Source organism: Leucopleurus acutus, assembly GCF_964270905.1.
Source record: "Leucopleurus acutus genome assembly, chromosome: 8".
Taxonomy (NCBI): Eukaryota; Metazoa; Chordata; class Mammalia; order Artiodactyla; family Delphinidae; genus Leucopleurus; species Leucopleurus acutus.
In genome coordinates, this window is record NC_139151.1 from 102,836,499 (window position 1) to 102,847,470 (window position 10,972).

The following is a 10,972-nucleotide window of genomic DNA, read 5'->3' on the forward strand; positions in this document are numbered from 1 at the left end:
CGTGGCCTCTGTGAAACCCTTCCTGAAAATGCTCCATCCCCACAGCTGCTGGGCCCTACCGGGCTCTCACTAGGCTGGGACCTCCACCCACTCCCACCCCCTGACTGACTGCTCTCATCCACCGGCTGGTATCCAGGGGTTTCCACAGGCATCCTCGGACTGCAGGCTCCCGGATGGCAACGTATTCATCCAACTCTGTATCACCAACGTCCAGCCTGAAATGACCAGCAAAGAGTGTGCTGTTTGCTGAAAGAAGGCAAATCTCTGGCCAGCTTGGCAATGAATTTATTAGTTCAGAGTAGAAAAAGCAATAGTCTATAAACGCTTTGATTCTTCACTAAAAACTGAGCCTTTTGACTGGAGAGCAGTCAGCCTGCTCTCCCCCTGACCCTCCAAACAACTTGCCCTACTACTAAGGCACTTGAGAAAAGGGGGAACAGAGCAGTCTCAGAGAGAACCTCCCTGGATCCTGGAGAAGGCCAGTGCTATCCCACCAGTTCCCTTCAACCACAGCCCAGCAAGGAAAGAGCTGGCAGAGCCCTCTGCAGGGTAGGAAGGCCAGCCCCTCAAATGCTGGTGGTTTGGCACAAAGAACGCCAGCACCACACAGGGGCTGGTAAGAGGGGCATTATTTTGGCTCAAGGTGTAAGTGAACCCACGATTTGAGGCAGACACTTGGTAATAAGGCTTTGTGGCCTCAAAGGCCATAGCTCCAGCCTGTCCCTCTCTCTAGGAGAGTACTAGAAGCTGGAGGGTGGGGTTGAGGGACCCCAAAATTCCCTATAGAGACTGGAGCTGAATATCAGGATAAGGGAAGGAAGAGTTTGAGTTTTCCCAGCTCTCCCCTTTCCAGAGAAGTTAATGCTTCTGCTTAAGCACCTCCAAAAAGAGAGACACAGCTACTGCCAATAGAAGAATAAAATGCACCCCCCTCCCCAGAAAGACATCACCCAAAGAAGTAGGGGGCAGCTGGAGAACACCCCCCCCCCCCCCCCCGAATCCGTAAGTGCTTGCTTTGGGAGGGCTTGCAACCCAGTGCTCTGGGCAGGGCAGGGCAGGTCCCTGCCCTTTAGGAGCTGATCTGACTCAGAAGGGCTGAGAAGTCCATGTCCGCAATGGAGGAGAAGTCTTCATCCCCTGAGAGGAGGCCGTTGGTGAGGCCAGAGGCTCCCAGGGGAGTGGGAGCTGGGTCAGGGGGCCTCTGGGACCCTGTCACCAGACGAGTTATAGCCTCAGGGTACTCCATCAGCATGGGCTCAGCTGTATGGGGGGCCATGGGTACACCCTGGTTCAGCAGCTGCTGAAACTCAGAGTTGTCGACGGATGCCAGGTCTGTGAACACGGCTGGATCTGTGCTATTGCCGAGCAGGGCCCCCAGGTCTTCATCAGCGTCAAACTGCAGCTGCAGCAGAGCCTCTGTCAGTGTCCCTTCCCCAGCCGGGTTAGTCTTGGGGGCAGGTGGGGTCACAGCCTGAGCAAGGCCTGGGGCTAGGACGGGGCCAGGGGCTGGGGCCTGGGCCAGGGCTGATGCCATGGCTGGGGCAGGGGCTGGGGCCTGGGCCAGGACTAGGGCAGGGGCCGGTGCCAAGGCCGAGGTCTGGCTTGGGATCTGCCCAGAAGGAAAGACCATGGGGGAGAACTCCTCAAAGTTGATGGTGCTGAGAGATGGTGTAAAGGGATAGGGCTGGGGAGCTGGAAAGAGAAACAGAGAGGCAGGGGTCACAGAAAGCCTCAGAGGCCCACCCCAGCCTCTGGACCCCAGCTGCTGTCAAGACTGCTTAGGTCAGTCCTTCTCTGTGCGGTCATGGCCAGCACCCTAGCACCCTCCTCTTAATGCAATCTGCCCTCGCCTGTAAGGTCCAGCTCTAGCCGCAACTCCTTGGAGGTTCCCTGTCTACCCTAGCCCACAAAACTCTCACAGCCTTTCAGAGGAAGGGACGCTTTCAGAGCTGGCGAAACCTCATCATACAGCTGAAAGACCAAGCCCTAAGTGGGCCTGGGCCCAAGCAACACCCAGTAAGCAGGGGGTCGTCATTCTTCTTTGAGCCACGTTTTGCTACTTTAGAGGTGATTTTTTTTGTTGCCCCACTTCAATGGAGAGCTGAGGGCAGAGACTGTGCATTTTTGAAACTTCTGTATCTCAAGGTCTCCAAGGTCTCCAACGTGGGGTTTAACTGGCATAGGGGTTCTCATCCCCAAGAGGTTGCTGGTTCCGGGGCCACACCTCCAGAGCCTCTGATTCCACAGGTCTGTTAGGGGCCCAGGAATCTGCATCTTCACCGCTTCCCTGATGGCTGTGACACAGGCAACTAGGCCTCAGGCCCTGAGAAACAGGAGCCCAACAGAGAGCAGCCTTCAGACGTCTGCTGCTGAGACTGACTGCTCATCTCCCTCCCAGAATGGGTCTAAACCACGCACTGAACAGATTTGAGCCTATAGTTCTGGTGGGGCAACCTTAAGGAAATCCTTACGTGGCTTGGGGACGGAAGTTGAGCTGCGGGAAGGCACAGCGATGCGCCGGGTCGGAGGCCGGTGGTCGGTGGGTCCTGTGAGGCGAAATCTGGGTCAGTTCATGGCACCCAAGGTCCCCCTTCCCCCGCCTTCTCTCTAATTCTCCCACTGCGCCTCTTACCATTGAAAGGGCTCTTTTTCATGATGCTCTTAAAGGTCTCATACGTCCTTTTGCGTTTCTCCTCAATCCGGTGACGATCATCTGGGAAAGTAATGGAGAAAAGCGGGTCTTACTCTCCCCAGTTGGACACCCAAAGCTCTCAAAGGACCCTTGGGAGGTAGGTGACGGGACAAACTTCCTGAAGACCCTTTCTCCAAACCTTCTCAGCCAATGAGAAGAGCTGTGTGACTCTGTGACACTCAACAATTATAAGAATGGGGACTTCCCTGGCGGCGCAGTGGTTAAGAACCCGCCTGCCAATGCAGGGGACACGGGTTTGATCCCAGGTCCGGGAAGATCCCACGTGCTGCGGAGCAACTAAGTGCGTGCCCCACAACTACTGAGCCTGCGCTCTAGAGCCTGTAAGCCACAACTACTGAACCCATGTGCCACAACTACTGAAGCCAGCGTGCTGCCTAGAGCCTGTGCTCCGCAACAAGAGAAGCCACCACAGTGAGAAGCCCGCGCACTGCAATGAAGAGTAGCCCCGGGCTTCCCTGGTGGCGCAGTGGTTGAGTCCGCCTGCTGATGCAGGGGACGCGGGTTCGTGCCCTGGTCCAGGAAGATCCCACATGCCACGGAGCGGCTGGGCCCATGAGCCATGGCCACTGAGGCTGCGCGTCTGGAGCCTGTGCTCCGCAATGGGAGAGATCACAACAGTGAGAGAGGCCTGCGTACCGCAAAAAAAAAAAGAGTAGCCCCTGCTCGCTGCAACTAGAGAAAGCCCGCACGCAGCAACGAAGACCCAATGCCGCCAAAACAAAACAAAACAATTTTAAGAATGCCATGGCTTTGTGAGAAGACCTCTGTTAGCTCAATCTGCCCTCTGAAGGCCACACAGGTACTCCCAAGTCAGGGGCACAGCTGACATCCCTGTTCCTTGATCAGGCCTGGCACTGTGCCCTCTGCTCTCTGGGGCAGTCCAGGCATGACAGACCAGCTTAAGACTTCAACAGACTCTTAATCTTCTCTCTGATGGTTTCAGAGTTCAGTCTGAAGCTTTCAGAACTTTCTAACTACTGCTGCACTTGGATAACCCCAGAGGAATCAACGCCAACAGTCCAAAGCCAACCTCACCATCTCACCTCAGACACCTGGTTCTGGTTCTTTCTCCTTCTGTGTTCCCTCCCTACCTCTTTGCCCTGTCCCCAAACCTTGGACACATCCTCAGCATCTTCCTCTTTCTCACTCCCTACCATTCAGCCCCTAGACACATATTTACCAAGCACCTACTGCGTGCCAGCCTCCGTTTGAGCCACTGGGATATGGCCCTGAGTAAGCAGACAAGGTTCCTGCTCCCAAAGTTGACATCCTGATGACAGAGGGGCGAAGACACAACCACATACAAGTGATAGGAGCTCTGAGGGAGAGGCACAGGGTGATGTAACACCACCAGAAGATCAAGGAATCTAGTTTAAACGTGTCCAGGGAAGCACTGGTGTGAGCCCATCGCGTGAAGATCTGGGGGCCGAGCATTCCAAGCAGACGCAACAGCTAGAACACTGGTCCTGAGGGGGACTGGGCTTGCTGTGTGTTGTACGCAAAGGGCCCGTGGGGCTGAGAGTCCCCAAGGAGGCCAGCAGTAGGTGAGACCGGCTCGCTTTGCACTCCCTCTGCAAGGTTCACATGGCGCCTCCTCTCCCAGGATGACCAAAACGTCTTCCAAAATGGCCTCCCCACCCCGAGTCTCCTGTCTCAGATCCTCTGCACGCTGCTGCCAAAGCGAGCTTCCAGATCTGCTCGTGTCACTTCTCTGCTCAGAAACCTTTGGTGGCTCCCCACTGCCTTAGGATGCAACCGTGGATGAATGCCTAGAGTCCAACCTTCAAGGCCCTTCTGGGGCTTCCCTGGCAATCCAGTGGTTAAGACTCTGCACCTCCACTGCAGGGGGCAAGGGTTTGATCCCTGGTCGGGAACTAAGATCCCACATGCCACGTGGCACAGCCAAAAACAAAACAAAACAAACAAAGAAAACCAGCCCTCCTGCCGGGGCCTGCTCACCGCCCACATCAGCTCCCACCTCGAAGCTGTCCCCAGATGTGCTGTGCTGGGCACCCTCCAACACCCGTGCCCTTCCAGATGCTGCGCCACCTGCCTAGAAAATGCACTTCTGGGTCTTTCTCCAACTCAAATGGCAACTCCTCCAGGCAGCCGGCTCCAGCTCCCACGGTATTTTGCACACACCTCCATTTCGCACGTTACTCTGTAACTTAAGGCTCTGTTTTGCATTCGTGTCCTCCTCATGTGCCTGAGTTTCCAAAGAGCAGGGCATATGTCTCATTCATTTTTGTATTCAGATTACCTGGCACAGGCCCTGGCACCAAGTGGACACTCAGTGATTATGTGTGGAATGAACTGATGGCCGTTTTGGGGGTTGTTTTCTAGACTCTATTAGACAGTTCCCAGGGCAGGAAACACTCTCAGGCTGGATGACGGACTTTGAATAAAGGATCACTCCAGCTATTCCTATTTGATCAGATACCCGAAAGCCTTGACCAAACCATGGCTGTGTGGTAGTGATAAGAGAGATCCGGTGTGGCAACAGGACCCTGGAGCCAGATGGCTTGGGTTCAAATGAGGTCTGGGTCTGCCGACTCAGAGTATGTGACCTCAGGCAGGTTAGATGCTCACTCCCACCTCAAAAGGTTCATTAGAGAATAAAATCAGGTAATTCGCTGATATGCCTGGAATAGGGCCATGCCTGTAATAAGAGCTCAGTAAGTCTTGGGTATCGTTACTATTAAATGAGGCAAGAAAGATAATCTGATTACTGTGTAAATCCCCGCCCAACTCCAGCTTCTGACCCTCACCTACAGCTGCCACATCCAGGCCTGGCCTCACTCCCATTGGCTGGAGCCCAACAGCCCTGCTGCTACCCCGCCCAGCTGGGTACCTGTGTCTGGCAAGTACTGGAATTCCATGGGTTCGCTGAGCTCCCGATCGGAAGGCCGCCGCAGCTGCATGGAGACGCGCACGGGGGCCTGCAGGCTGGGGTCCGCATAGGGGGGCGTCCGGAACACAATGGCCACTTGCCGGTGCACATCAGCTTGTGAAAAGGAGCCTCGGGCCTCCCAGCCTGGTCCCGTGAAATACACCTCGATATCCTCTGCCAGAGATGGGGTGGCTTCGTGGGTCACCGCGCTCAGCTCACCCAGCCCGCCACCCCCTACAATTGCTGCTACTTATCTCTGGACATACATCGCTCTACTGTCCCCAAGGTGTTGGGGGAGTGTCTACACCAGTTCCCTGACACTCACCCCATGTCTGCTCAGCCCTGCCCTTCACCTCCTGATCCAAAGAGCACAGCCCTCCTCCCAGGTATGTACCTTTCTGCACCTTGTCACACAGCAGGAAGATCTCATCCCCCCCAAGGCAGCTCCCAGAGTTCCGATTCACTCGGCAGATCTTGAGCTCGGCAGTGTTGGGGGCGCCTGAGGGTGTGGGAATAAGGAAGGAAGCCCTGAACTACCGGAGGTCTCCTGGGCTGACCTGCAGGAAATGCAAGGCTCCTGCCCAGCCCAGAGCCTAGGCTGTCCAGAGCTTGCTGACTGTACCTCTGCAGCCAAGGTCCGACCATTCCCACTGGCTCCTCACCCCAACCAATTCAGCAACTGTTTATCTACTAGCACCTACTCTGTCCCCAGCAATGTTCTAGGCCTGAAGGATATAACCACGCACAAAACCTAAACGTCTCTGCCCCCATGGAGCTCACAGTCCAATGTGAACCAAGGGGATCACAACTCCTCTTTCTCCACCTGACCCAAGTAATCTTCAAGGCCCATTCATACCCACCCTGGCAATGAACCCTTCCCTCCTGACCCCCCGGTTCATCCTGGTTTCTGGGCCTCGGGGCTCCAAAGGCCTTTTATTTTCACTCATCCTGCTGGCTACTTAATTAAAGACTGCAGTTGATCTACGTCGGCCCCATTCATCTGTGAACTTCCTGTGAGCTTTCATCATTGAATTATTACTCTCTAACATTATCTCATTTCTGGGAGTTCATTTCCTGGAGTCATTAGTACAGTTCTGGGCATACCACCCTCTTATCACGTATTGGAAATGCCTGTCTCCCATCTGACTCCCTGCCAGCCTGGAAGCTGCACCTCGAGGGCAGCTCTGGGTCTTCTTTGCCTTGTCTCTCCAGCCAGCACAGTTCTGGGCACAGAGGAGATGACGAATCCGCTGGATGACCGGACGAAGCCAGAGCAACTTTTGCAGGCCCCCGTGCCCGCCCCCACTTCCTCCTCACAGGTCCACCCCTCCTCCCTGCCTGCAGCTCCCTGGCCACTCACGGTTGTCAAAGATGGGATGAGAGAGGGCAGGCGACAGGCGTAGGGGCCTGCCTGCCGGGTCCCGCACTGTCACCTGGAAGCAGAGCCGGACAGCATTCAGGTCGTAGTCCCCACGCTGCTCTTCTACGGGAACTGCCAGAAAAAGAGATGGTCAGGCGAGCCTGGGCAGGGGATGGAGCGGGACGTGTGTGTGTGCAGGGGTGAGCTCTGGGTTGGGAGGGCTGTTTGAGGGCATGTGAAACGGTAGGAGCCCTAGAAGAGGAGGAAGAGAAGGTTCTAGACCCATCACTGACTCCACTTGTGACCCTGGATGCCACGTTCCCTATGTCCCCTCTCTGGGTCTCTTTCCCCAGTGGTAAACAGCAAGATTCCATCTGTACTGTGGGTCTTGGCCAGCGAGGGACAGATGAGGGGAAGGTGGCCTCGGGGCGACAGAGGCTGGAGGTGCTCCAGGCAGGTCCAGGCCTTTGCCGCCACCGCCCTCACCTTGGAAGGGGTTGTTGTTGGTCTGGATGCGCTGACTGATGGCCTGCTCCAGGTCCCGCTTCTTTACACACTGGATCCCCAGGTTCTGGAAGCTGAGGCCCCCCCGGGCATCAGTCCCACTGTCTCCAGAAGAGCATGGGCCCTCCTGCCTTGCCCACTCTGCCCGTTCTCCCCCACCCACTCGCCAGGTGAGCACTTCGTGCTTAAGCCCCTTGAATGGTCCCCAACCATGCCACCGTGAAAGCCACTCCCTACTCTGGCTGACAAGGCCCTGTGCCCTGGCACCTGGCCCCAGCGGCAGTCCCTGCCGGCTCCCTACCCTCTGCCACAGGGGCTTCTTTCCCTTCTCCAAACACATGAAACTCATTCCCACTTCAAAGGCTTTTGCACCCGTTCATTCTGCTGGGCGTGTTCCTTCGGTGCTTCTCTGCTTTCCCACATTTAGGTCTTACCTGCGAGAGGCCCTTCTGACCTCCCAATCCAAAGAAATGGGACCGGCTCCTTCGCCTCCCCCACCTCGGGCTCTTCTTCCAAACTATTACTGCTTTACTTCCATCACTGAAATGGTGACTCCCTAACAATATCTTGTTTGGTTATTTGTATATTTATTTATGGCCTGCCTCTGTCAACTAGTATGTCAGCTTCAGGGGAGACCGGTGGTTCAGTGGTTTTCTTTCCCGCTATGAGAGATGTGACACTGAACGACTCGCCTTTCCAGCCACAGGGGTTAGGGGTTCAGAGGTGAGCAGGGACCCATTCCTTTTCCATGGAGCTCACAAGGAGCTCCTCTCAGCTTGAGAGAGGAGACACAGACAATTTCAAGACAAAGGAATCTGCTTGCAGAGCTGGGGACAGAGCAAGGAGTGAGGAATTCTGTCCTCCCTCCAGAAAGGAGTAACACTGTAACAGCTACACAACTGCCCCGTCTCTCCGCCTTCCGTCTCACCACCACCCCTGCCACCCATGACAAGCTCACCTGTGGATGCAGCGGTCCGGGCAGAGCTCAGCCTCATAGAAGCCATCCCGGCAGTCTTTCCCCACAAGCTCATGGGGGTGAGGCCGGTGAGGGGGGTCCTTGGTCACCAGGGAGATGCGGACTGTCCCTGGCCCCGTGTAACCATTGATCTGTCCAAAGTACAGAGAGAACCCTAGAGGCTCAGAAATTCCAGGCTCACCTCCCAGACACAGACTGTGTGGGCCTGAACGCAAGTCCCTCCCATACTGACTCCATGTCCCCCACCCGGGCGCTGTGCTGACCTTGATGGTAGGGTGGGTCTTGGTGGTGTCTGTGCTCCTCTCGCCTGGGATACTGCCTGCTGAGCGGCCCTCACACTTGTAGCGAAAGCGCATGCCCCGCTGCTTGGGCTGCTCGATGATCTCCACATAGGGGCCGGAGGCCTGGGCCGGCTCTGTGGGGGACACGCGGGCCAGCCCCCATCAGATGGCTGACCCCATTGCCCCTGGCCCTGGGGAGCTCGTCCCAACCCACTGAGAAAGGATGGCCCACTTACCCGCGGGGAAGATGAGGGGAAAGAGGTCTGAAAGGAGAGGGAGACAAGGGTCAGCACAAGCCCACATTCCGTCCTCACCAGGGAAGGCCTGCTTCCCCACAGCGAGGAGATGGAGCCAGGCCCCTTCCCAGGGACACGGAGTCGGGGCCTGACACCTGGAACCTGCAGGGAAACTAAGGGGCAGCGGTAAAGGAGCCAGAAGCACCTGCTTCCTGAGGGAAGCCGGGGATGGGGGCCTCCCTCCACCAGGGGAAACTGAGTCAGGGTCTTTTCTATTTTCATAAGTTAAACCAACGGAGGGCACCCTCACCCCCCATCCCGAGAGGAAACTGAGTCATATACATTCCCCCCTAACGAGGAAACTAGGTCGGAACTGCCCCCCCGGACCCCGGGGGGAAACCGAGTCAACGCTCCCCCCACACCCCACACCCAGAGGGGAAACTGAGTCAGACCCCCGAACGCCCAACCCCGCCCCGCGCCACCATCCGGCCGGCCGCTCCCTGCGCAGCGCCCATCGGCGTAGGAAGGGTCGGAAGGCGACGCAGGGGCTCCCGCCGCGGTCCCGGCGGCCCCAGCGCCGCCACCCCGCGGGGTCAGAGGTCGCCCTCACCGTCCATGGCCGGGGTCCCGGGGGCGGGGCCGGGGTCGCAGCTGGGCCCGCGTCGCGCGCTACAGCAGAGCCATTCGCCAGAGGCGGAAATGCGCTGCGCGCGCCCGCCGCCGCGTCACTGCCGGGAATCCGACCGCGCTTGCGCGCTGGGTCGCCGCCGCCGCCGCCGCCGCCGCCGCCGCCGCCGCCGCCGCCCCTCGCGAGGGTAAGGGGCGAGTGAGCGCCACGCGGAGGACCGGGAGGCCGTGCGTGGCGACGCTGTTGTGGACCGGGAGCCAGTGCGCGCTGCGCGGGGCACCGAGAGGCTGCTCGCTTGGGGCCCGCTCCCGGGGCTGGCGGGGCGGCTCGGCTCGTCCCCGAGTTCGGGCCCCGCCTGGAGGGCGGGGCCGGCGATTACTCACAATGTTTTTAGGGGATTTCGGGGCCCCCTTCCTCCGATCCGAGGAGTTTGGTGATGTCACCCCGAGCCGGGTCTGGAGCAAAGCCAGGGCTGCCGGGCTTCGACCGCCCGCCTTGCGCAGGGAAGGTCTCGGGCCTGCTTTGCCCTCAAAGGCCAGGTGGCTGAACTCCTCACGGTTTCCTAGTCGATAAAAGTGCTGCTCAGTGCTTCTCGGTGGTTGTTGCCGCAGAAGCACTTTTTAATTTCCCGTCCTCCCCAATCTGGCTGCAAGGAGGGGAAAGGGAAATGCCCGGGCCTCTCCACCTGGCAGTGCTTGGATCGTGGGCTTCGCGGATCCTGCTGCACGCTAGGGTGGCCCGAGGCTCCGCGCCGCGTCCGCTCCCACAGGCGAGCCGGGCCCAAGCTCATCTGTTTAAGATCATCCACACTGCCGGCCCTCGGGGGCAATGGGAGGGCAGGGGGCACCCAGAGGTAAATCTCTGGAGCCTCGTCTCTGCAACCTGCCGCCTCTGTTTTAGAAGGTCCGGGACCCCCAGGGGCCCCTTGAACCCTCAGGGTCACGTCCCGCCCCCTGTCTCCCCAGGGCTTCCTCCTGGGGTCCAGCCGTCTCCCAAAGCATTCCCACTAATTAAACGTCCTGTAACTCCTCGCCAGGGGTGCAGCGGTCCGGGCAGAGCTCAGCCTCCCCCAAGGCCAAGCCCAAGGCACATTCGAGCGGGGTGAGGGTGGGCCTGGGACACCGCGCCCCCCCCACCCCCCAAGGCGGCTTCCTCATCCCAGAGTGAGGATGCTCCATGACAGGCGGCAGAGTCTTCCCCAGATGGAGGAAGACTTTTTATTTTCTCTAAGTTCGTTCTAAATTAGGGAATCATGTGGGAATTGGAAAAGATTGGAAATTCTGACTTTCTTTCCCAGGCTCTAAAAAAACAGGAAGAGAAAAGTGAAAACAGTTACCACCCCTCCCACTCATTTCAGTTTCTCATGTGGCTGCCCGGATTAGAA

At 57.8% G+C, this 10,972-nt stretch overlaps 1 protein-coding gene across 1 annotated transcript; it reads right to left on the reverse strand.

Moving 5' to 3' along the window:
• Positions 1-280: 280 nt before the first annotated feature.
• Positions 281-9,669, reverse strand: RELA (RELA proto-oncogene, NF-kB subunit). Its single transcript, XM_082844247.1, has 11 exons — positions 9,571-9,669; positions 8,961-8,987; positions 8,707-8,858; positions 8,426-8,574; positions 7,450-7,541; positions 6,964-7,095; positions 5,998-6,102; positions 5,565-5,777; positions 2,633-2,713; positions 2,472-2,546; positions 281-1,692 (listed from the first exon to the last, which is right to left on the reverse strand). The coding sequence occupies exons 1-11, from the start codon at positions 9,575-9,577 to the stop codon at positions 1,070-1,072; spliced, it is 1,656 nt and encodes a 551-aa protein (XP_082700373.1). The 5' UTR covers positions 9,578-9,669; the 3' UTR covers positions 281-1,069.
• Between the last annotated feature and the right edge of the window lie 1,303 nt (positions 9,670-10,972).